At 51.5% G+C, this 25,618-nt stretch overlaps 1 protein-coding gene and 1 non-coding gene across 7 annotated transcripts; one reads left to right on the forward strand and one right to left on the reverse strand.

Annotated features, from left to right (window-relative positions):
• Positions 1-24,778, reverse strand: POLDIP3 (DNA polymerase delta interacting protein 3). 6 transcript variants are annotated; one of them, XM_070253778.1, is made up of 9 exons: positions 24,611-24,778; positions 13,002-13,392; positions 12,198-12,284; positions 10,925-11,020; positions 8,890-9,069; positions 8,240-8,317; positions 5,681-5,810; positions 3,456-3,522; positions 1-2,259 (listed from the first exon to the last, which is right to left on the reverse strand). In XM_070253778.1, the coding sequence occupies exons 1-9, from the start codon at positions 24,640-24,642 to the stop codon at positions 2,082-2,084; spliced, it is 1,239 nt and encodes a 412-aa protein (XP_070109879.1). In that variant the 5' UTR covers positions 24,643-24,778; the 3' UTR covers positions 1-2,081. The 6 variants fall into 6 exon arrangements, with proteins under 6 accessions (XP_070109879.1, XP_014592363.2, XP_023487203.2 ...); XM_014736877.3 differs by having other exon boundaries at positions 12,189-12,284; positions 24,611-24,761; XM_023631435.2 differs by having other exon boundaries at positions 22,904-24,761.
• LOC111771155 (U12 minor spliceosomal RNA) lies at positions 23,345-23,494 on the forward strand. Its single transcript, XR_002804822.1, has one exon. It is a non-coding gene; the product is annotated as a U12 minor spliceosomal RNA (small nuclear RNA).
• Positions 24,779-25,618: the final 840 nt, after the last annotated feature.

Here is a 25,618-nt window from a genome sequence, read left to right on the forward strand (position 1 = left end):
TAGGAATAACAAATGTTTATTCAGAAATGGATAAGTAACACAGTCTCCTCCATCCCTTAATGCCTCTTCCTCTCCTTTTGGACAAGAGACACAGACGGGGGATGTAGGGGATTGGGAGGTGGGGATGGACACAAGGACTGGCCCACCACCTTCTCTTCCCTGTTTCCCACAATGACATCCTGCAGAGCAGGGAAGGCAAACAGCCTCCACCCTGCGATGTACCATACAGTTATCCAGAGGACAGGGCCCAGCCAGCCAGGCGGCTGCGGCTGGGGTCAGTGGGACTCTGGTAACCAGAGCAGCCTGGCTGGGACTGGAGGGAGAGGGGAGGGTAAAGCCATGCAGGCAGGATATTTACCAACCCTACTCAAAGCAAGTCCAAGCAGTGATCCAACTGTGCCCAGTACCTGAGAAACCAGGTCCTACTGCCTTGTGGGTGCTCCCTTGGGCCAAGAAGGGACAGTGTAGGAGGAATGTCTTCCAGCTGCTGAAGAGAAGTAAGTTTGCACCCGTTGAAAGGGGGAGAGAGAGAACAAGAGCAGCATTCTTAAAAAAGCTGGAAAGTGGAGCACCAGCAGGCACATTCCTTGGACATCCCAGGCCTGGGCCACCTCTGAGCTGGAGGACTGGGCTGGGTTCAAACCCTGGGTCCTTCCTGCTTGACAGATTTAACTCAGTGAAAACATGAGTTTCCAGGTTTTTCTTCACCAGGCTGGCCCCATACAGTCAGCAGAGGCTCTTAATGTCTCAGGTCCCCTCTACCTCCTAGGTTTGTGCCCTTCACAGCACTTGCTATGATTCTGTAGTGCTCCCAGCATCCTGCTCCAGTCCGCCAGCCTGGATCTCCTTTCCAGTCCCAGCAAGCCAGGAGGAGACTGCGCATGACACGGAGCAATGCGCTCCTGGTATTCAGGGGCTGCCCCTGGGTTCTAGTTTTGTCCCAACTGCCTGGAACCACGCCAAAGGAACAAGCCCCCAGCTCTCCTGGAAGGGCTACTCTGCTCTCTCAACTCCCTCCCTCCCCACACCGCCAAGGCAGGAAAAATACCCCTCTGGTCATGGGTATTGGGATGGGTCTCCCAATAGTGGAGACAGTGCCCCTTGGTGGCAGCTGGATATATGCCTCTCAGCATCCCTATTATCTTGCAGACACCTGAGGCCAGAAAGAAAGAGCCAGGAGCAAGCCTCCATCTCCCATTCAAGGACTCCTCCAAACCCAATCCCTGTGTCATAAAACACGAGGCGGACTCTTTGAAAAACCCAACTAGCAGAGAGCTGGCATTTGCACCAAAACCAGAGTGAGATGAGGGCTGTGCTAGTGAGAACTGGGAGGGCTAACAGTGTAAGCCCCTCTCAGCGGGGACACCCAGAAGGCCAAGAGCTGAGTGGGGCACAGACCATAACCCAAGGGAAAAGTGAAATGTGAGAATTTACTCGGGGTCACCTGTGACAGCATGGGCCTCCAAGGCAAGAGCTGGGGGCCCTCTCCTTACCAGAATGGTCTGGAGCCAGTCATGGGGAGAGGACAAGAGGCCTGCGAGCTGACCCCCGCCCAGGGCCATCTCCATTGAGCCGGTGGGTGAGTGGCACGGCTCTCAAGCTAACCTGGCTCCCATTAGGATGGCAGGGGCTTCCATTCCCCGCTTTGTTTGAAAAATTTAAAAAAGAGACAGGGGAGGCAACCCCTCACCCCTGGAGAAAGCAGTGTCCTTCAAACAGCCCCTGCCCTGCGTTCCACGGGGCCACAAGAAAGCCACTCAGAGAATTTAGGGCACCATTTCCAGACAAGAAATCAGTTTGGGGCTGAGGTTGGGGGAGAGAGACTCTGAGCAACACGAGCCTACCTTGGTGATGAGGTGGAGGGGCAAGAAACATACTACAGGGAATGTTAATGTACACAAGAGCACAGGGTAGAAGACAACACGGAAAGGTGGGTTCCGTCCAGTGAGGAAGCTCTCTGCCCCCAGTGACCCTTCCCACGCTCAGGGGCCTCCAGTCCAATGGCCCATTGGTCAAGGCTTTGCTTTGGGAAACAGAGCCACCCTCCTCTGCCCCTGCTTCTGGCTGCCTCACGCCCCTGCTCAAAGTTTGATTTTGAATTCTGTGGGCTGTGTGGTCACAGAGGCCCCTGAGGACTTGAAGAGGGCCTTCAGGATGGTGTCAGGGTCCACTTCGGCAGGGGGGTTGGAGGACGCGGCAGGATTCACCCTGCGAGGCAGCTCACTCTCCTTCTTCACCGAGGGGCTGTCACTCAGCCGTCTGCGGAGGGCAGAGAAGAGTCAAAATCCCTGTCAGTTTTCCCTTAGACGGGGAGGGGACCCAGCATTTACTGAGCACCTGTGGTAAGCTAGGCGGCAAATGGAATGCTTTCTGTACCCCCTTATCTCATTTCATCTTGTAACAAACCTTTCATTTTTTAATTTGCTGATGACAAAATTGAGATGCAGCTTGCTGTGTTGTGGGATATTAAGTTTAGGAGACACTGCATGTGCCCCTGCGATGGTCACACACACATTAGTATATTATGCATTGTGAGAAATCTTTTTTTTTTTTTTCCTTTTTCTCCCCAACCCCCCCAGTACATAGTTGTATATTCTTCATTGTGGGTCCTTCTAGTTGTGGCATGTGGGACGCTGCCTCAGGGTAGTTTGATGAGCAGTGCCATGTCCGCACCCAGCATTGGAACCAACGAAACACTGGGCCGCCTACAGCGGAGCATGTGAACTTAACCACTCGGCCACGGGGCCAGCCCCAAAATCTTGAAGTAAAGAAATCGATAGACGTTTTTCAGAATACAACCTACTTCTGGAACATCATTTGAGAAACTTGTCTAAATCACACAATTTAATATCCAGGGTTCAAATTCTGGTCTTTCTAAGTTTCACAGTCTGTTTCAGGCCTGCCTCACATTACCCCACCCACCTTGGCAAGTCTAATATCCTTGCAAGGTCTCTGTCTCCTTGTCTTTATTATAAAAGGATGTCATGTCAGTCTAGACATTTTATACGTCTCAGGCTCCAAAAAATTCCTTAGTCCCAGGTCAGGCACATATGCCCAGGTGTGTGTAACAAAATGAGGGGTAGCACCTGGCACTGTCCCCATCAGAGTCAATGACAAGGAGGCCGAGTCTTCCATTCACTTAGACAATGCACACAGTTGTGGCAAAGAGGGACACAACTGGCCTGCTCTCCACTTTCTTCTCAGGTGTTTCTAAATTAGAAGGCTGGGAATGAAGTCTTAAATGTTAGCCCCTGGGAAGTCCCCGTGGAAATGAGACAACCTACTCCGTACAAATTTTAGCACCCTGACTGACCACCTGCCATCAGAGCAGAGGAAATGAAATGGAGCTGTGATGCAGGCAATTTACCCCTCAGAATAAAGAGAGGATCACGTAGAGTAATAAGCAAGCAGAAAAGCTCCACCCGCTCCCCAGCACCTCTGCCTTTGGAACTTACAGCAGGATGGGCTGGTCTGAGGTGATAACATTCCCATTCATGTGAAGGTTGCATTTCATTGGTTGTCCTGAAAAACCAGAAAAGAAAAGATCTGCCATGAGATTTCAGCTCCTCAGGCAAAAGGACAAGGGCTACCACCTCTACCACCTGGGGTCAAAGCACCCACCACTGGCAGCTCTGGCTCCACGGCTGGGGATGGGGCTGCCAGGTTTCAGCAAAACTCAGAGACTAAGAAAACCCCAGAGCATGAGGTCCATGAAACCTTTGCAGTGATAGCACCAAGAAGCAAAGTGGCACGAGACCTTGCTTCATGCAGGAGATAAGAGTCCAACTAAGGGAGAAACTTGTTTGTGAAGCAAGCAGTAAGGGAAAATGTTTACGTTATGAAATTAAGTGAAAAGTGGATTCAAAAGTATATGTATGGACGGACTTCCACTTTGTCCATGAAGGATTAACTGCTACAAGTACCGCACTCCCACTTTACATAATATGTGCTAAGTATAACAATGACAGCACAAAAAAAGGGGAAGAGGGAATGGAGCCATACAGGAGTAACATTTCTATGTCACTGGAATCAATGTTAATCTGAAATAGATTCCGATAAACTATGATATATACTGTAAATCCTTGAGCAACCATTAAGAAAGTGACTCAAAAAAAATGGTGAAAAAATCATTAAAGGAACTAAAATGTTACACTAGAAAATATTCATGTAATGCAAAGTCATATTAAAAGTGAATGTAATCCAACCAAAGGCAGAGACTGTCAGACTGGATTTAAAAAAAAGATCCAACTATATGCTATCTTCAGATTCAAAGACACAAAAAGGTTGAAAGTAAAGGGATGGAAAAAGACATCACCCAAACAGCAACCCTAAGAAAGCTAGAGTGGCTATACTAATATAAGACAAAATAGACTTTAAAACAAAAAATGTTAAGTAGAGAGAAAGAGGGACATTTTATAATTATAAAAGGGTCAATCCATCAGGAAGAAAATGCTTATAAACGTATATGCAACTAACATAACCTCAAATACACAAAGTAAAAACTACCAGAATTGAAAGAAGTAAACAAACAATAATTGTTGAAGTTTTCAATACTTCACGTTCAGTAATGGACAGAACAAACAGGCAAATCAACAAAGAAAAAGAAGACAACATTATAAGCCAACTAGACCTAAAATAGACATCTACCCAACAGCAGCAAAATATATATTCTCCTCAAACACTCATGGAACAGAAAGAAATTTGGTAAATTCAGAAATATATGGAAATTAAAAAAAACAATCCTAAATAACCAATGGGTCAAAGAAATCACAAGGGAAATTAGAAAATACTGTGAGATGAATGAAAACAAAGATGCAACATACCAAAATGTACGGGATGCAGCTAAAGCAGTGGTTAGAGGGAAATATATAGCTGTAAATGCACAGATTAAAAAGAGGAGTGAAAAGACAACGTACATAATGGAGAAAATACTGGCAAATCAGTTATCTGATAAGAGACATGTTAAGAATATATAAAGAATTCTTTTAAACTCAATTAAAAAGTGGGCAAATAGTCCAAACAGACATTTCTCCAACATATACACACATCCAACAAGCACATGAAAACATACTCAACATCATTAGCCATTCAGCAAACGCAAATCAAAATCCCACTGACTGTTTTCTCAGTAATGGCATCTCCACTTCTGGCACAGGGCCTTCGCCCACAAGTGCACTCAACAATCACTGACGGAACAAATCAGTGGCTAGAAGGGGTCTGGCAGGCAGTTTCCCTCTACAGGCTATCCTGAGATGAATAACGTGCATCTGAATGAGGTAAAATCGGTAATTTACTCACTAAGAGCAGAGTGCACCCAGGTGCCAACATTTGGAACCCGAGACCAAGCTGTAAGCAGACCAACCACTGGAAGGGGGAGGCTATGGCTCTTGGCTTCCCTGGCAAAGATCTCTTAAGAGAACGATCCAGGGAGAAATGGTGTTTTTCTGCTCGCTAGACTTAAGTGCTAGGGCTGAGTGAAAACCCAGGGTCCTGTGGAAGAGGCAGCTTAGTACTACCAGGAGACTGCACATCCCTGCCTGTTCTCGGTGCAGAGGAGGCTCCAGAAGGCTGAGTGCACCAGGATGTCTTCCCACCCATCTCAGAGGAAGGCTTGCTCCAAATGCCCACTGCCTGACAGTGAGAAGCAGGAAGGTGAGGTGGCTGCTTTCCCTCTACTTACCGTCCAGACACCGGTTGTTATATTTCTTATATGCAGTGATAGCATCATCCTTCTTCACAAAGACCACCTCTGCTACCCCAGGATGGACCAGCCGAGCCCGCTTGAGGGCTCCACACACACAGAAAAGCTCCTGCAAAGAACAAGAGGGGCTGGTGTTCGGGGAGAATTGCAGGCTGTCACCCTGCCTGCCACTCACACACTCCAGAGGGCTCTGGGTTGAGTGATGGCTGCACTCCAGCTGAATACGCCCAGTGCCCGAGATTTCAGGGAGGCTCCATTCTAGGTGGTGTTGCTGGGACATCCATGGGCCTCAACATGGGACCAGATAAGGAGACAAGCTGTGCTGGCAGGGAGAAATAGGTCTGGGCTTATAAGGCTTGGAGTCCCTGTGACCTTCAGCAAGTCACCCCCAAAGTCCTCCTGCCTCAGTATCCACTTCCTCCACAAGAAGAATAGTCATGGAATATGGACTTTCTCTCAGAGAGCTCTGTCATGAGAATGAATGTTTAGGTTCATCAAAGATAGTGGCTAATATGTCACCTGGGAATCTGTTAGAAACACAAACTCTGGAGTTCTACACAGGGTGACCAACCATCCCGGTTTGGCTGGACTGAGGGACTTCCCAGGACATGGGATTTTCAGTGCTAACCAGGAGTCTCCAGCAAAATGAAGACAGTTGGTCACCTTACGTCAGAGACCTGGGTTTGATCCCTGGGGCTCTGCCTCCTATCAGCTGTGTGGCTTCAAGTAAGTTATTTAACTTCTCTGAGGGTGAGTTTTCTCTTCTGAAAAGAAGAAAAGGACTGGTCTAGCCTACCTCTCACGGTTGCTAAAAGTGCAAATGAAAGCATTCTTAAGGCAGTACACACGTGTTACCATCGTCATTTACTTCAGTCTCTCCTCATCTTACAGACCAGGAGACTGAGGGCAGAGAGGGAACACAATGTCGCGATGGACCACAGAGGCCAACTAGCGCCTGAGCCATTTCTTCACGGGCAACTGGCCTTCACAAGGTTATGGGGACAAAGAGAAGACTCATGAAGAGGTCATTGAGATGATTTGTTTCTAATGATAAAACGGAAAATGTTAAATATCAAAACCAAGACATGGAACTGAATACTAAGTGTGATCCCAATTTTACTACTGCTGTTCTTAAATTTTAACATTACCTATTTGGGTAGAAAAGAGGCGAGGGTGACTATTACTGGCAGTTTATTCTGAGTGGTGATCATTACAGCTGTTTCCTTTTTCACTATTCAGTATTCTTAAAGATCCTGCATACAAAGTGCCTGCCACACAGTGAGTACTCAGTAAATGATGGCTATTATTTTCTAATCAGGAAAAAAATTGTTTTAATTCTTTAAAACTTGTCAAGTATTACACAAAGTAGGTTGCAATTTCCATTCTTGTGTGCACTGTTCACTGGCATGCCTGCTTCGTTCTAAAAGCAACCACACAGCACTCACGTATTTCACAATTAAAATCATTAACAAACATGGTGGCCAGTGTGGCTGTTACAGAACCTGGGACTCAGGTGCAGGGAGAGGCTGGAAGCCAGTTACACTCATTCTGTGATGTGACAGTTCAGAGTTAAAAGGGTACCTGGATTATTAAACTTACAGCTTTTTTTTGGTGCCTGAATGAAAACAAGGTTGAAAAGAAGTCCTGGCTACATCTGGGCACCCCCTCACCAGGCACCTGAATTAGGCTTTGCCCATGACTGCCAAGAGTGGGAGAGGATGGCCCAGAAAGGCAATCCAGAGGGGCCAACCACTAGCTAACACCAACCCATCTCATTCCTTTTACTTTGAATCATAACGAAAACCTCTAAAGCAGGCAGAAGTTCCAAAGACTCGTGGGAAAATATGAACCACCAGATTTTGCACAGTGGGACTAAAGGATCCCATTCAAGACCCATTCCAGCACAATGCCCTGGCCCTGAGAGTCAGGCCGGACACCTGGCCCTGGTTTAGAAGCTGGGAGGAAAAGAGCTAACACTGCCAGCCTGAATGCTATCCTTTAGAAGGCCTGCTTCCGAGGTAGGCCCTTGGCTGGTGTCTGGGAACTTGGCTTCTAGGAGGGCTCCAACTACCCTAATCGAGAAGAGTGGCTCACTGTGCCTAAGCTGTTTGTGCCAACACTTGCGGTTTATACTCAATACCTGCCTTCCTTCTGGGAGTCTGGAATTTTGGTACGCGTGAGGCAGAGTGCCTACGTGACCAGGCCCCAGTAAACACCCTGAGCCCTGACTGTCTAAGGAGCTTCCCTGGTTTCACGTGTGTCGTCACAACTCACTGCTGGGGGAGTAAAGTGCATCCTGTGTGACTCCACTGGGAGAGGACTCTGCAAGCTGTGCTTGGTTTCCCCTAGCCTTTGTCCCATGAGCCTTTCCTTTTGCTGATTCTGCTTTGTGCCCTGTAAGGAATCTTGGCCCTGATACGACTCTATGCTGCATCCTATGAGTTCTCCCAGAGAATCAGTGAACCTGGGGTTGGTCTCAGGGACTCCCGACAGAGAAGTGGTTTGAGATTTTAAATTCTGGCAGGCCACAGTACTTACAACAATGTCCTCCTCGGTGACTCGAGGGTGCAGATTATTCACAGTCATCTTGGTGCCTTCCAAAGGGCTGAGGACAGGCTGCCAGACAAGAGCATTACCAGAAATCAAAGAAGAGCTGTGCACTCAAACAGCAGCACTCACTCCAGGGAAACATGAGGGAGGCCCGGAGGGAACGATCACGGAGAGCCCGTCACAACCAGGCCCCTCCAACCTCAGCGCCCAGCACGCCCATCACCCGATGCTAAGGCATGGAACCTCTTATCATTTCCCAAACATGCCAGGTCCTTTCAGGTCTTTGAGCTCTGCCTGGAACGCCACTCATGTTTCAAGACCCACGCAGCTCAGGCGGCACTTTCTCCTTAAAGCTTTCCCGGATCTGCCCAACGGAATTAGATGCTCTCTTCTCAGTGCTCCCAACAGCACTCTTCTGAGCAGACCTCTGTTGTGTCAGCAGACACAGTGCTCGTCTGCAGCTCTGTATTCCCCACTCGCCTGCAAGTAGGGGCCACTGGGTCTCGGTGTGCTCCCTTGTAAAGAGGAGTGGCAAAGCCCATTTCACAGAGGCGCTGTGAGGACTCAACAGGGTACACACAGCACACCACCCACCCAGCACAGGCTGAGTCTCTTCCACCCCTTCACCTTGCCCTCACCTCAGCAGGCGGCAGCTCTTTGGGGGGCTCCTCCTTGTTCACTAGCGTCCGGGACATGCTGGTCAAGGCTTTTGTTCGAACAGAAGAGGGGAGAGTAGGAGCTGTGTACGCATCATTCTGAACCACTTTGGTGAGAGGGAGGGCCTTCGATGTGGAAAGCTTGGAACTGCTCAGCCCGGCCTAAACAAAGAGGCAGACAGGAATCTGAGAGGCCGGAGACCTCGATGCCCCAAGGGGCTGACAACCAGCACCCTCGAGGCCTCCCAGCTCCCCAGTTCCATTACCAGTCTGGAGCCAAAAAGGCTGCCGGCTGCCAGTAACATGCCACAGGGAAGGGGCGGGAGGACAGAAAACACACGGCCTGCACAGAAGCCACCTTCCAGGGTTAGAAGCTCTTGGCAGGAAGCTTCCATGCAGCCCTGACCAGGAGACACCGGCTCACCCACACCATTTAGACTTTATACAAACCCTACAATTTGGGGCCAGTCAAAAGGCCAAAAGCTTGGGGTCATGTTCATTCCCAAATATGCTTCTATCACGATGGGCTGATCATCAGCTCTGGACTGGCTGGGCATAGGAACCCACTCTTAAGGCCCAGATTCACAGCTTTTCGGTCCCTGTTGCGGCCACACAAAGGCTCCACACATAGCCCCGGCCTCACCAGCTTCCAGACTGTCAGGGACGTGCTGGCAGAGCTGGTATGTGCAGACCAGCAGTAACAGGTCCCTCCCTCCCCTGCTACCCCGAGGCGGGATGTGGTCCCTTGGAAATATAAACCAGTGAACTCCCGGCTATTAATGCGTCTGAGGACAAAGATGCATGAGGCACAAGTGGCAGGTGGCCTTGCTGATTTAGGATAGGGTCTAGCAGGTACTGACTCAGGGACGACGGAGGAATGCAGCAGCCAGAGAGGCAGAGTATGGGGCGGGCTGATCTACCAGCTTCTCCGAGTCTAGCTGAAATGCTCCCCCCTTGCTGGATTCCACGTTTCTCAAGCCGCTTCCTGAGCCTCGAGGGCCAGTATGGTGTAAACCCGTGGCCCCGGAGCCAGACTGCTTAGGCTTGACTCCTGGATCCACTACTACTTACAAGCTGGGTGATACTGAGCAGGTGTGTTTAACCTCTCTGTGCCTCATTCCTCATCCATAAACCAGGGGTGATAACAGTACCCATCTCACAAGGACGGAGGGAAGGGCAGTCTTACATGAGTTAGTAAGAACACAGCGTGTTTGCAGTTAGGGTTAGCCACTAACTGAGCTGGCTGACAGGCCCCCTGGTGCAGACCCGAGCAGTCTAATCACTGGAAAGGCCCAGCCCCTTTGTAACACACTGGATCACTCAGCTTCCCACATCCCTTTAAGAGCTTCGAGGGTAACCAGGAAATTACACTGCACATTCAATGCAGTACCCAAAACTGAGTCTTTGGGCCTCTGAAGGCCAAACAAAGGCACTTGGCTTGGGTACCCAGTGGCCTCCTGTCTGTATCTGTTATACCCATGAGCTGAGCCGGGCAGACCTCCCTGATGTTCCCATACTGATACTGCTCTCTTTCCTTCTCTGCATGGTATCTGACCAGCATCCTAGTCAACAAGCTTCCCCTGCATGCAGGCTGCAATGGCAGAGCCCACAGGCAAGGTTCAGCTTATTCTTGCTACACACCAGCCAAGGGAATCCAGATTCAAGAACGGGGCCGGAGTGCTGATCAAGAGGGAAGGGGAACATACAGAGCGTCCTGCCAGAAAGGGAAGAAAACAGGATTCCCTTCTGTGGGGCGCACCCGTTTCCCCCAAGGGGAATCAAACACAGCAACTGGGAGCTGCAGCTCTGCCCTTCGCTAGCCGTGGGCGCTCTGACGAGTCACTGGACACCCTGCGCTCAGCATTTATAGAACGAGTGCTTGATTAGTTCCAGCTCTGAACATCTTATGACCCAAATGAAGAAATACTTTTGAATTGAAAGGCCCTACTCTCCACCACCTTCCCCATCCACCTGATCAGACACAGAGTGAGTGTAGGAAAAGCAGAAAATGCCCTACCACGTGGTGGAGAAAGCTGCCTGAGGTGGTGAATTTCATCTGTTTACTAGGAGTGGGAGCTACGACGTCTTCGTCTTCATCTAGGTCGTATAAATTCTGAAAATAAAGAGACAGAAGCTAACGTGGCATGCAAGTTCTCAACAGACATTTGGAGTGAGGCCAAGGGAGAAGTGGGCACAGGGGAAGTGCCTGGGGAGACTCATGTCCTGGGAGGCTGGGGCTCATGTCCTGGGAGGCTGGCTCCTGGCCCTCAAGGGCCCGATCAAAGTGCCTCCAGGTACATCTGAAGTACCTTCCTACAAGTGAGCAGTACCCATCAAGAGTCCCTAAAATGTTTGCTTATATCCTTTGGCAATCTGGCCTACAGAAATCAACCCAAACCCTAGAAAAAGCTTTATCCACAAAGACGTTCAGAGAAGGATTTCTAACAGTGAAAATCACAAGAAAATGGTTTAAATAAACTGAAATGTCAATTCAAGGATTATGTGATTATTAAAAATGCTTAGAGTAACTATCAACCATATAAAAATGCTTCAGTTATAAAGTGAAAACAGAATGACACAAAATTGGATAACAATATAACCACAACTACAGTAGGCATTAAATAAATAACAATGACAACTTAAAGAACCAACAAAACAGGCAGGAACCAGGGCAGAATTTCCACAGTGGCTGGCTTTGGAGTGCAGGAGCCTGAGGAACTCTTTTTCTCTTCTTAATCTTTCTCTATTTAATATTTCTATATTAAGCACATACTACTTTTTGTTCCTTTTTGGTGAGGAAGAATGGCCCTGAGCTAAGATCTGTTGCCAATCTTCCTCTTTTCACTTGAGGAAGACTGTTGCTGAGCTAACGTCTGTGCCCATCTTCCTCTATCTTACGTGGGATGTCGCCACAGCATGGCTTGATGAGAAGTGTGAGGTCTGCACCCAGGATCGGAACCTGCGGACCCCAGGCCGCCAAAGCAGAGTGTCAGAACTTAACCACTATGCCACTGGGCCAGCCCCAAGCACATGCTACTTTTATCATAAAAAAATAATAAAGACTTTTAATTTGCCTCTCTGCCCCTTATGTATCACCTCCTCCACTTAAGAAGTTTCTTCTTAAAACTCAAACTGCAGAAAGCCAACTATAACCCATCCTCCAACTCTTCAAAGTGGGAACCTTGGGCCAGGCCTCAGTTAATTCACCCAGTACCTCCCATGAAAACACAAGTGAGTATGTTTACACACTCGTACACATAAATCACACATAAATTACATACACATTCTACCTGCTTGGCCTGGTGGTTATTGACGACATTGATCTTCATTCCAGCAGGATGGGCATGAAGTGGTGCCATGGCCTTCTGCTGAGGAACCTAGAAACACCCAGGAGTCATAACTCATCCCACAAAGATGGTGGGGACACAGTTTTGGTCTATGGTAAAAGGCCCTAGAGAGTGCCTCAAGTCCAAAGCAGGAGAGTGACAGGAAGACCCGCCTTCCCAGGGACCAGGAGACAACGCACGTGCAGGGCTCAAGGAACCCGACTCCATAAATGTTTGCTGTGGCGGCTCTTCCCGTTCCCAAAGTTGCTGTGCAGATTAAATGATACTGTTCCGCTCCCTTTGGGCGGCGGCTGTGCAGGTGGCCAGGCCCAGCACTAGGAGCCAGGTCTGACTGGGCTCCTACTCTGGCCCTTGCACTGACCGGCTGTGTAACTTTGGGCACAATTCACATCTCAGGGCCTCAGACTCTTCTTTTATAAACTGGGGTGATAATCCCAGGGTTGCAGTGAGGAACAACTAAGGTCATACATGTTATGTGCCTGCCACGTAGCACGTGCTCAGCAAATGCTCTGTCCTTCCCCTCTCGTCCCTCCACCACAATGGCACTTGGGGAAGTCACTTACCTCCAGCAGACCCCCCCTTCCTTTTACATAAAACTGAGACAACAGCTTGCCTTCCTCATATGGTTACTATACAAACACTTAGGAGAATTGTCATTTTGTCCAAACACTCCTGGGTCCCTGCACCCTGCCTCAAGCTGCAGTTGTAACTGGCTTCTGGGAATTCATGACAAGAGCCATAGGCTACCTGGATGGTTTTAGTGAGCTTCAGAGCAGGGGTCACTGTCCCGACGGGTGGGCTCATGAAGGCAGCAGGGGGATTTCTCTTCAAGCTGATCTTCTCTCGGGCATCGGCCACCTGGCGGGGCTTCTGGGGTGCCGTGCTCTGCTGCTTGCGGGAGTTCAGCATCTCTCTGGCATCCTGCACTTTCCCTTTGATCCGGAACCGGGCATCTTTCTGCAAAAGCTTTTCCCGGGCATCCTTGACTCCCAGCTTGAGCCGGGCATCCGAGAGGCCAATCTTCTGCCGGGCATCAAACCTCTGCTGGAAGGCGGTTGTGCGTGCTGGCTGGCTGAGGAGGCTCTGCTGTAGCCCAACACGAGACCGGACACCTCCAACCCCTGGTCTGGCATTGAGCCTGCAAAGAAAATGGCAATATTAAGTGGATCTGGACATCAGCAGTAGCCCACGGAAGGAGAGCTGTGGTAATACTGGGAACAGAGGTGGCCGTGGAGAAACAGAAAGCTGCTTCCTGCCTGAGGAAACAATTAAACCTATGTAGAGACTTCTTCCCTAGTTTGTGGCTTTAACTACACGTTGTAAACAGAATTGGGAAGGAGGGCCTGGTGGTCTCTTTCACTACCCAAGACTCCCTAGTCTTGCTGGTCTCCCTAGTTTTGCTCCCTAGATCAGGTGTTTTAAGACACCCTTATGGACAATAACCTCCAAATGACGTCAATCAAATATCCCCAAAATATCACACCCTCACACATCTGAAGAGCAACTTCGGTCTCCAAAGCTCTCCCAGGCCCCCGCTCTCCACCAGCCCTCTCAGCGCTGTGTGAAGTGTCCATTATATGCCCATTCTGCAGCGGCGGACACAGGCTTGGCGAGGCTAAATGGTTAGCAAAGGGCACCCAGCTGGCCTCCAGCAGCCTCATGCCTCCAGTGCTGGCAGACACCCCTACTGGGCCGGGAGCAAGAAAGCCAACAAGCAGGTCTGCCTTGCAGCTAGTGGACTAACAGATGACACGAAGACTCGATAAAAAAGAAAAACAGTCACTCTGTCTGAACTGTTTCTTTCTTTTTTTTTTTAAAGATTTTATTTTTCCTTTTTCTCCCCAAAGCCCCCGCAGTACATAATTGTGTATTTTTAGTTGTGGGTCCTTCTAGTTGTGGCACGTGGGACACTGCCCCAACATGGCCCAATGAGCGCTGCCACGTCCGCGCCCAGGATCCGAACCGACGAAACCCTGGGCCGCTGAAGCAGAGCATGTGAACTTAACCACTCGTCCACGGGTCTGGCCCCTGAACTGCTTCTACTCACAACACTTCTGACACCAATGCGTGGGGTTTTTCCTCACGCCAACCAATTTTCTAACTCTCTAGACACCAACTGGGTGTCCTACAGTTCAATTCTACCACTAACTACCTGGAGTTAGCACAGACCCCACAGGTGAAGGGCTGGGTCCCACAGACTGCCTTCACTGCGGACGCCGGTCCCAATCCGGGGCTGCCTGTCCTTCTGACCCATGCTCCCCTCAAGTTCGGCAATTTGCTAAAACAGCTCACAGTACTCAGGAAGACAGCTTACTTACCACTACCAGCTTACTATAAAGAATATAACTCAGGAACAGCTAAACAGAAGAGATGCAAAGGGCAGGGTATGGGGAAGGGGTGTGGAGTGCCTATGCCCTCTCTGGGCACACCACCCTCCTGGCACGTGGATGTCTTCACCAACCCAGAAGCTCTCTAAACCCCACTGCATAGGGGTTTTTATGGAGGTTCCACTACATGACCATGACTCATTAAATTACTGGCCATTGATGACTAACTCCATCTCCAGCCCCTCTCCCCTCCCTGGAGTCCAGGTGGGGAGTTGGGTGGGGCTACAAGTTCCAACCAGCTAATCATGCCTAGGTCCTTCTGGCAAGCAGCCCCAACCTGAAGCTACCTAGGGGCCCACCAAGAGTGGCCTCATTAGAACAAAAGCAGCTCCTATCACCCTTATCACTCAGGAAATTCCAAGGGTTTTAGGAACTGTGTACCAGGGACAAAGACCAAATATATATTCATCACACTTGCAACAATAAAAATGTCAAATTCAGAAACTGTTAAAATTGGAAATGAACTAAACTAACACAAGCCCCCATTCTCTTCTGGGGTTCCTCTGTTGGCCCTTCAATGGCTTGAGAGTAAACAGAAGACTCTTCCGAGTACGATCCTGGAAGTCCTTCCTGAGCTCTGCGGGCTTCTGCCTCACCCCACCTGCCCACCCCACCACGAGGCATCTCCACTCCAACCAGCACAAACACTGTTCCTGCGGCTGGCGCCCAGCCTGGAGCCGCCGACTCCCAGGGCAATGACTCCTCCTTGGGAAACCCTCCCTAATTCTTCCAGGACAGCCCTCCTTTGTGCCTATTACTACATCTGCTTGTCTTCTCTCCCCACCATGGACTGGGAGGGGAGGGGAGAATGGGGCTCATTCCTGTTTCAGGGCCCAGTGTTTTGGAAGTGGCATTGAGCCCTGGCTGAGCATCAGAAACTGCTATGGAGCTTCTTAAAAGTACAGCTCTCCAGACCCCACCCTAGAGCTACTGAACCCAAAATCTGGGAGAAGGCAGGGCATCTGCATTTTTCACTCCACAGGTGATTCCGGAGAACAGCAGTGCTGACAATCTCTGACCTGCTGTCAGAAGGTGAAACTGCTGAATAAACAAGTTCCTGTGCTGTTCCCAACCACTGTCCAGGTCTCCCAGGAGGCACCCCTCATTGTGGGCACGTCACCAGGATCCTCCTCCTGCCTCATTCTTCCTCAACTGCTGGAGTGAGACTGTCTACCAGCTCCTCTGCCAACAGCAGGAGTGTACCCAAAGGTGAGTCTGCCTGGTATGAGTAAAAGAAAACCTGCACCTTCATCTTATTATCCTCAGAATGATGGAAAACACCTGCTGCCTCCAGTATGCCAGAGCCAGACTTAAGGCAGTGAGGCACAGTACCATTTTTCTTAGAAAGCACGGCAAATGACTTTAGGAGTTAAATACTTTCCAGTGGGTTTATACAAGAACTGGGTAGGAGAGAGAGTGGAAGAGGTCATTTAGAGAATTGATCAGGTTAGGTTTGGGGGTGAGCGGGAGCTGCCTGTCCGTCCCTGCTATATTTTCTCATGTAAAGATTCTGGGAGACGGAGGCACTAGAAAAAGCAAGGCCAAAAGGTGCAGGTGTTCAGGGAGGCAGCACGCACAATTAGGGAGCAGCCATCCTTCCCTGGACTGGGCTACCCTGGGCTTCGTGGCCTGCAAAGCCACTGACAATAGTGAAGCTATGCTTTGTGGTGACCTGAGAAACCTGCAGCGACACTGAGGGGGCCCTTGGTGTTCACGGAGGAAACAACATGAACTTCCTAACAAAGCCCTACGCCATGACCAAGTGGCAGGTGAGGTACCCCCACTGGCTTTTTTCCTAATGCTTTCAACTCCCATCATCTGTTGATGATACCCACCAAAGAAAAGCAACAGGCTATCAGTTCAGACGAGGAGCTACCACTGAAGCCCTGCTCACAATGTGGAGAGGACTCTGCTCAACACTCACCATGCAGATCCAGACGAACCCAGAGTTCGCGGAAAGGACTCCAGATGAAACCCTTCGCTTATCATGCACTGGACCGCTCTGAAGGCAGAGGCCTTGGGCTGGGCAGTCGAGTCACCAAAAACAGCAATGGTGAGGGACAGGCCTTCAGGGGCTCCAAACGGGAGGGGCGCATACAGATATGCAAATCATCATCACACTCCTGCTCTAGGAGAGGACGGTCCAAAGTCTGCGGGGACACCACAGCCACTGGACACCTGTAGGGCTGTGGGAAGGCTTAGAGGTGGCCCAGGGGTCTGGGAAGAGTAGAGTGTCAAAGGGCATTCTAGGCAGATGGAACGTGGGAAATGCCCCCCACAGCCCACAGCTGGCAGCCTCTTTGTTCTTACAGCTCTGGCGGGCAGCCGTGGAGGCACTCAGCTTTCCCCACCTCTCTACCCTCAAGAGCATTCCCTCACGTCTTGCACATCACTTCCATGGCTGGAGGCTCCCTCCTTGGAGCATCAAAGCACTGGTCGAAACTTCTATTAAGGCACTTACCATGAGGTATCACAATGATTTTTGTTTACAAGCTTGCATCTCCCGTAGGACTAAGAGCTTCTTAGGCGTACGCCATGCATCTCCTCACCTGTGTCAACCCTGCACCAGGGGAATGACAAAGGCTCAAAGAGCTTCTAAGTCCTGAGCTCCTGCTGTCAGGTACCCTACAGGGCTCCTATGGCACATTCTCCTTTCAGACTCACAATCTCTGAGGTTAGCTGCCATCACTTCCATTTTACAGGAGGAACCAAATCATAGAGCTAGTGGCATGGCTGAGACTGGACCTCAGCTCTACCTGACTTTAGAGCCCCAAATCTTTCCATTATAACAGGCTCTAAGATTCCTTCTTTCCTATTCCAAGCCCTAGCGGAGGGAAGACACGAGAAGCGATGGTTGCCCCAGAAGGGCTTCTCCTTTGCAAGGGCAGCCCTCTACCCAGCCCTCACCGACTAGTCCAGTGCCCTGCTAGGATCCTGGCCACCAACTGCTCCTCCTAGGGGAGAGAGTGGCACCCACACAGCCATGGCACAGGGCCACCCTAGCCCTTACCCTAAGAGCCCTTACCCCACAAAAATCTCACCAGCCCCGAGCTGCAGGAGCTTCAGGAAAGGGCTCCTGGAAGAGAGAGCAGCTGGTCTCTGCCCTGAGAGGACATTATGAACGGAACCAGACTGCATAAACATCGACAGTGGAAGACGTCACTGATGACCACCATGTCCACCACACAGTGAGGGCCAGACAGTCCTACTCGAAACCTGAGTCTGTCCTGAAGATTTCCTATCTTCATCTGTCTTCTCCAAATCCCACCTCCTTGCATCACCAGGGTACCCCTCGTTACCAAAGGTCCCTGATATTTATAACGAAAGGAGGTGGGGGGGATATTATCATGTAATACTCCATGACCTTACAATACCATAAAATCGGGCACATCGAGACCCCACGGCATCAATTATGCTTTCAAAAAGTTAAGTCACCCAATTTCACAAATCATTCAAGCAATTCAACATAACCGTCAAGAAAAAAAAATTGAAAGCAACTGTTTCAAATAATGAAAGGACAGTGAGATTCTCAAAAACAAATATCACATCCCTGGGCAGAGAACAGAGAGAGGGGCAGATTCCCAAGTTTTCTGGTTCACTGCAGTTCTGTGTGAATAGTAAACCTGCGCAGGACGGGCAGGGGAGGCTGGGCCTCTGCAACCTGAACTTACGCATTTGCCTCAACAATTTCTCTTCTCTGATCCCCAGTAGTGGCTGTCTGAAGCATTGTATTGGAAATGCACAGGAGTCTCTGGTTGACAAGCAACGCCAGCAACACAAGGGGCAACCGGCTATCAGGGCTTATGAAAGACTATGAAGATGGTGATCTCAACCAACATTTCTGGGCACTTACGACAGGCCCATAAACTTTGACAACCTCCTTTAACCCTCATACCTCTGAGAATTAGGTTATTATCCACATTTTATAGATGAGGAAACTGAGATTCAAGGAGAACTATTTCAAATCCCAGAGCTATAATGGTGAAGGCTGGATCTGAACTTCACTCTATCTAGTCAAAGCACCAATAAATTAAGCATGGGTCAAAAATAAAGACCAGAACTTGACAGTTAAGGAAGGGTGAGCACTGTCTCCAGGCTAAGGAACTGTTAGGGCTCTCTAGTGACCGAGGGTGCGCACACACGCCGAGGAGGGCAGACTGTGCTCACTCGGGACCCACACACCATACTGCCTGTCCGGCAAGAAAGACCACCAAGATGCCTTGTGCTGGTATTTGTATCCATCTGAACAGCGCAAAAGATACATTTGGGGGCGGGAGGTGATCGAGCTGCGGATGCAGGGGGTGAGCCGCTGCTTTCCCTCAGCTCTATGCAGTCAGTTCCCTGGTTGCGCCAGTTCTTTCAACTCCTTTCACAAACAGCTTTAGGGGGCTTCAGCGTGCAGGCTTTTCAGAACCACTGCTTCTCTTCCTGCATGAAAAGGCAGCTATTCATCCCAGCAGGCAGCCGTGCTGGTTATAAGGCAAGCATTAGTCATCAGGAATTCTTCAAATAAACACTCCTGCTAGGGGTAGGTCTCTAAAACATAGAGTCAATTTTGTTACCCTCCTGCTCCCAGAACTGCCGAGGGCTCCCTAACAAAGCCCAACCCCTCAGCGCAGCCTCCCGTCTGCTCCCAACTTCTGCCTGCAGCCTCACCTCCCACTGCAGACTATCTGATGTTCCCAAAACACATTCTGCACTTTTGCCCTTAGAAAATGTTTGGGAGGGGGGACGGGGGGGAGGTTGTGAGCAAGTCTCTTAACTGCCCTGCCCTGTCACACCAGAAACACTGCAACTCTGCACCACGTCCAGACCCTTGCCAGGTACTCTGTGGGTCCTAGGAAGACTGGTGTGGTGAGAGGGCAAGTGCCCCGCTGGAGCCTGAGCTTGCCCCCAGCCCCTGACTGGAGCCGGGCACACACGTGAGGACCAGGGAGGGTCTGTCTGGGGCTAGAATGCCTCACCCTCTTGGCTCTGTCTGTGAAGGGCAAGCAGCAGCCGCTCTGGACAGATGTCCAGTCTAAAGGATTCAGGCTCATGAGGGGGGCCCTGGATTATTATAAAGTGGATTTTAATCCATGGGTGTCTCTAGGTTAGAATACCTGTGTGTTGAGACCATCTTTATGGGACGAAAACACAGCTTAGTTCTAACTCTTACTGAGGATCAATTCTGAATTAGGTGCTTTAGAGAGACAAAGAAAAACGAGACTAACCCCTTACCCTCCGAGAGAGTCTTGTGCAGATGTTTCAGTTTAAATCCTAATTCTTCCCCTCCAAGTTACATAATAACTCGCTTCCCTCCTCTTTGTTTTGGGTCTACATTCCCTTTATCCTATTTCAACAAGGCAACAAGCAATGAGCACCAGGACCAGAGCCCTAGTGGGAACTGAGAAGTGCACCAGCCCCTCCCCCCAGGGCTCCAAGGACTCCCCAGACAAGGCCTCTGGCCTGGAGCTGCTACACTCCAACTGTCCCACTAAGGCTGCCTGCCACCTTCAGCCAACTATGTGCAGGCAGCGGACAGAGCAAGCCTCAGAGTTAGACTAAGCAAACTCAAGAGAGGGGACGCCTCCACTAACTTATCAGTGATATTCTCATACCTAAAGGACAAAATCAACAAGAGGGGCAGGCTTGCACTGGAGCTGGGGGCCAGTGCTGTCGTGGGGAGTCTCATCCATGGGTCTGGAGCAAATGAGGTCACTGGAGAGTGCTGTGCATGGGGAGGACAGCACCGCAAGATGGCCTGGATGAAGCAGCACTCAAAACCACTCCCTCACTTTCTCTAAGTTCCCATTAATCAAGGAGCCTTTTGACGATTAAGTGGGGGCCCAGATAGTAATAATAATGACCCCTTTCTTGACTTACAAGGTGAGAGGAACACAAAACAGAACGGCTGCTCTAAAAAACAAGCACACTCCATGACCTGCGGGAAAGAGGTATTCACACTTCCACCGGCTCAGTCTTCTGCTATTTCCACGAAGAGGAGGAAGGCAGTTTTCCGAGACAGTCACAGGTTCTTCCTAAATTATTAACCATAAAGCTCTTCCTGGGACATCCATGCGACATTAAACCTAAGTTCCCAGGAAGGAGCGCTCTTCTAGGAAGCATGTAGGATAGATTTACTGTAGAAAATGACATGTTTAGACTTTCGACAGTTCTTGATGGGGACCCCCGGCCCCCGATCTAGTTTTTCTCTGTTGGCTGTGCAAGTGAAACGAAAATGAAGTTTCCAGGAGGTTTAACTCAAATGCGGCATGCAGTCCAGTTTCTTCAATGCCAGTTTCTTTGCCTGCACTTCCCCAATCCAATCTTCACATAACAGCGAAGCAATATCCTCACACTGCCAACTGGATGCTGCTACTTTACTTAAAAGCCTTCAATAACGATGACGATAACCAACATCCATCGACCACCTAGCACTCATCAGACACTCTGTGAACTACTTTAGATGTACTAATTCACTTAGTCCTGACAATAACCTGACAAAGGAAACGTCATCCATGTTTTATAGATAAGGAAAGAGAGGCATGGAACAGTTAAGTAACTTGTCTAAGATCATAGGGAAAGGGGGAGCCGCAGGGAACTGAACCTTGGCAGTGACTCCAGGCCCCAGTGCTTACCTATTACACCCCCTGGAAAGGGGTTCAGGCTTCTCCTCCTCTGGGGAAAGATCTGCAACCACCGCCATCATTTGCTGAACTACCTGGGACAAACTTTAAAGCATACATTCTTATATTCTCCTATTTAATCCTCTCAACGATCTACCAGGAACCACTACTGAGAACCACAAGTGAGAAAACTGCACAGCTCACAAGTCATCTAGCCAGGGCGACACAGAACCCAACAACAGGCCCTGCCAGGCGACCAGGTCTGCCCGGCTGCACAGTCCCTGCTCTTCCCATGGATCCACACATCCTCCCTTCCCTGCATCCCCACTCACGGCCCAACACGAGACCCTGAGCACATCAACATCAAGACAGCCGGCGGTCAGGGGCGCAGGGGAGCGGCTGCAAAGACAGCACGTCTTGGGAAGAGGCTCGCTCAGCAACTGTTGGGGAAACCTATGAAACCTGGACGGGTTTAGACGGGGCCAGAGGACCCAGCACCAATTCCACACCTGTCACCAGAGGAAAAACCTAGGGGAGAGCTACTCACGGATAACGGCTGAGGAAATTACTACTTACTGCCCGCCTGTTATGAACAGAAGCCAGGTGAAGAGCTGGCTGGTGAATTACGTGGCGGCGGCTGCAGTGGCTGTGTGTGTAGGGCGTTGGGGAATACATTTCACATAACAAGACAGAGAATCTATTTTCTAGAGAAAACGGTATCGAACAGCTTTACAGCCAGCCTGGCTGTTTACAGAGACATCGGAACTAACTGGACGTGCGCCGGAAAACTCTTGACCAAGTTCCCACTTCTCCACACAGGTAAACTGGAGCTCAGAGAGGCTGGAAACGACTAGCAGTATTGGAGGGTCCAAACGAAGGCTGGGGCACGCAGTTGCACGGCATCTCCCCAGCTCCTGCCCCAGATCAAGCACGGTCTTCCAGAACCACGAAGGCCGGGCCACCCTCCAGCGCGTCCCACCTGTTTTTCTGCCGCGTGCCTGAGGCCAACTCGGCCAGCTCGGAGAGCTCCCGCGGCCTGGGCCGAGGCACGCTCCTCTCCAGCCCCCGCTCTCACCTGTAACTGGGGACGACAGGACTGCGCGTGGAGCAACAGGACCGCATGCACACGAAAGCGCCCCGAGAACTTAAAACGCGCCCGGCGGGCGGCAGCGCTCACGAGGCGGCCGGCGGGGGACGCGGACGAGGAGTCGGAAGCCAGAGGTCTGGGTCCCGGCTTGGCAGCCCCAGACGGCGCTCTCTGAGCGAGCCACGTCCCCGCAAACTTAGTGGTGCTGGGATAATGGAGCAGCGGGCCCGATGCCCGTCCGCCCGGGACAGGGGGCTGCGCCGGAGACCCTCCGCATCCCGGGGCCTCCCCTCCCCTCCGCGGCCGGCACCGCCCCCCGGTTGCTCCCACGAGCCGAGAGCCCGGCCCCGCCGCCCGCAGCCGCCCCGGAGCGCCGGCGCCTGCAGCCAGTGGGCGGCCGGGCGGCCGGGCCCGCGGCGGCGGCGGCGGGGCCGAGCCAATGAGGAGCGCGGCTGCGGCAGGGGGCGGGTGCAGGCGGCCTCCGCGTCGCGCCCGGGCCGCTCCCTCCTCCGCCCCGAGCCCCCCAGGCGGCAGCCCTGAACCCCGAAGGAAGAAGAGGATGCTCACCGCCCCTTCGCCGCAGCCCCGCGCTTCCGGATGAGCTCGTCCAGGGAGATGTCCGCCATCTTGCACCGCCGAGCGAGCCGCGAGCAGCTTACACTCCCTCAGCCCGTGAGCCCACCCCTTCGGCCGCTACGGAGCCACTAGCTGCTTCCGGCCGAGGAACTCTCGCGACAGCTCAAACCAGGCAAAGACCGGAAGGGGCGGGAGCTCCCCGTGAGCCTTCGCGACGCCGGCCCCTTATCTGCATACGGCGGCTCGGAGAACTACCTTTCCCTATTCTCCCCAGACGAACAAATAAAATGCAAAGCGACATAAAAAATTAATTACCGAGTAAGACAAGCTTCGAAAGAGCGGAGTTCTTAGGTCGATGGTCCACTTTGCTACTCGCCGTAGCTCTAATGAGAATAGAATTCATTACCCAGGAAGTAAGGGGAACATATCCTTATGCCTTAAACTTATGAGTAAGGAAAATAACGATTCGGGGTGACGCCCGAGTCCTCACTGCTAATGTGAGACGAATTTTTGAGCGGGTAAAGGTCGCCCCTAAGGTGACCCGCCTACTTTGCGGGATGCCTGGGAGTCGCGGTCTGCCCGTCCCGTTTCCCTCTAAAAAGCAGACTCGCCGGGAAGTAAGGACCGAACGGACGCCTGGTGCTTATTTGTGGTTAACAAATCAAGAAGCGTGCGGCTCCCGGCTGCACCCAGTAGGTGTTCCTCCGGGGCAGGGGGAAGCTGGACGACGGTACGGGTCACGTCCCGCGGGCCACGCCTCTTGGCTGCATGACCTTCACACGCAAATCACTTCTCGGTGCCTGTCTTTTCTGATCTGAAAAGTGGGGCCGATAACCTAGGTTGTCGCGAGGGTTCAACAGACTCATTCACTGAGGTCTTCGGGATGTGGCGTTGCCTTTCCGTCAACGCGACCCCAGCCTCCGGCACTGAGCCTGGCGTGAGGTGTGTGTTCGATGCAAAATATCTGTCGAATCTATCAATAAAAATACATGCAGGGGGGCCGGCCGGGCGGTGCAGCTGTTAAGTTCGCACGTTGTGCTTCGGTGGCCCGGGGTTCGCAGGTTCGGATCCCGGATGCGGACATGGCACCGTTTGTCAGGACATGCTGTGGTAGGGGTCCCACAATGGGATAGAGGAAGACGGGCACGGATGTCGGTCAGGGTCGGTCTTCCTCGGCAAAGAGAGGAGGATTGGCGGCAGATGTTAGCTCAGGGCTAATCTTCCCCAAAAAACAAAACAAAAACAAGCAGGGCCTTTAAAAGAGTGGCGAGCATGGATTAAGTGCTCCATGAGCTCTAAGCCCAACACTGCGAGTGGAGTTAGGTGCTCTTAACTGAACATCACACCGCAACTAAAAATCTGGCATCAGAGGCTCCGTGGAGAAACGAGCAAAAGCTGGCAAAGCCACGAGGGTCTTGGGTTGGGCGCCAGACGGGGCAGGGGAATCGGGACCCAGCTGCGCAGCGTGACGGGGCGCTGGCCGGGCCGCCTTCGCTCAGCTGTGAAACGGGACCGCGAACCCGGCCCCGCCGCCTCCCTCCCAGCGGGGCGGGGAGGAACCCGGAGCCCGGGCAGCAGGCAGGGAGGGCGCGCGGCGGGACCGCGCAGGGCAGGTGCGGAGGAAGCAGGACGCGGCCAGAGGACGCACGAGCTGAGGCCCTGTCTCGCCTTACGTGAGATGTAAAAAAGGTCACTTACATGACTTTTGAAAGCCCGCACAATAGGGTCATGAACTGAGATCAACTAATTCTGGGATCGTCAGCGGGGTGGCCCTCCCCCAGGGCCACTTCTGAGCTTTCGGAGTCTGGCTTGCCCGTGTTTCCTCGTCCAGGCCACACAGACGGTGGTCACGTGGAGGTGGGGACCGGGGTGGGGCGGGCCCGCCGGCCCCGCCAACGCCCGCGACTTTCCGGGAGCCGGTGCCGGAAGGGAGAGGCCCGGGAATTCTCGGAGCCTGACTTCCCTCCGTGCCTGTGGGAACACGCAGCACTTTCTGCTCGGTGTGAACAGACACGGCACCGCCATGCAGCCATGCAGCGGCACCGCAGCCCGAGGAATCGTCCCGCTCCGTTTGGAAATCCACCGAGAATCGTGCCGCCTGCAACAAGCCCGCCCGTCAGCAGAGCCCGGAGTCGGCTGCGTGTGGGGCCGTGACAGGCCAAGGACCCCACATCTGGGCAAACCCCTGCCCCCACCCCCCCTTCTGGGGGACTTGGGCCAGCATTTACATGCTGAAATGTGTGCCCTTTTATAAATTCCTCTCCTTTCCTGCTCTTTTATAACATAGTAGGAGCTTTGTGCTAATTTTTGAAAATCCTGTGTGTAGGGAGGTGATAGAACCTACAGGCGATTTCACTTCAGGAGCGTGGAGGGGCTGTTATAAACGTTCCTTTAGAAGGGCGTCAGCGCTGAGAGGGGAGTCACCCACCTAGTTCACTCACCATTTTACAGACGGGGAAACTGAGTCCAGGAGGGAGGGGCAGGACCGGGTCCAACTCATGCCCTCCTTTCCAGCCCCAGAAGACACCCTCTGCTGGGCTCAGGCAAGTTTGCATCAAATCCCAACCCTAAGGCCTGTTTTCTTATCCTCCAGAAGGGGAGAGGAATGAGACCTAATGTGTGTTCGGTGGTCAGCAGAGTCCCCGGCACACAGTAGGTGTGCACAAAGGCCATCAAGGCCAGGGATTCCCTGCCCACTGAGGAGTC

Source organism: Equus caballus, chromosome 28, assembly GCF_041296265.1.
Source record: "Equus caballus isolate H_3958 breed thoroughbred chromosome 28, TB-T2T, whole genome shotgun sequence".
Classification (NCBI taxonomy): domain Eukaryota; kingdom Metazoa; phylum Chordata; class Mammalia; order Perissodactyla; family Equidae; genus Equus; species Equus caballus.

Coding starts and splice junctions, on each gene's coding strand:
- POLDIP3 (XM_023631434.2), bottom strand. CDS start 22,962: ATGGCGGACATCTCCCTGGACGAGCTCATCCGGAAGCGCGGGGCTGCG. Junction 13,393..22,903: donor GGGGCTGCGGCGAAGGGGCG/GTGAGCATCCTC, acceptor TTTTCTTTGCAG/GCTCAATGCCAGACCAGGGG. Junction 5,811..8,239: donor TCACCGAGGAGGACATTGTT/GTAAGTACTGTG, acceptor TGTTCTTTGCAG/GAGCTTTTCTGTGTGTGTGG.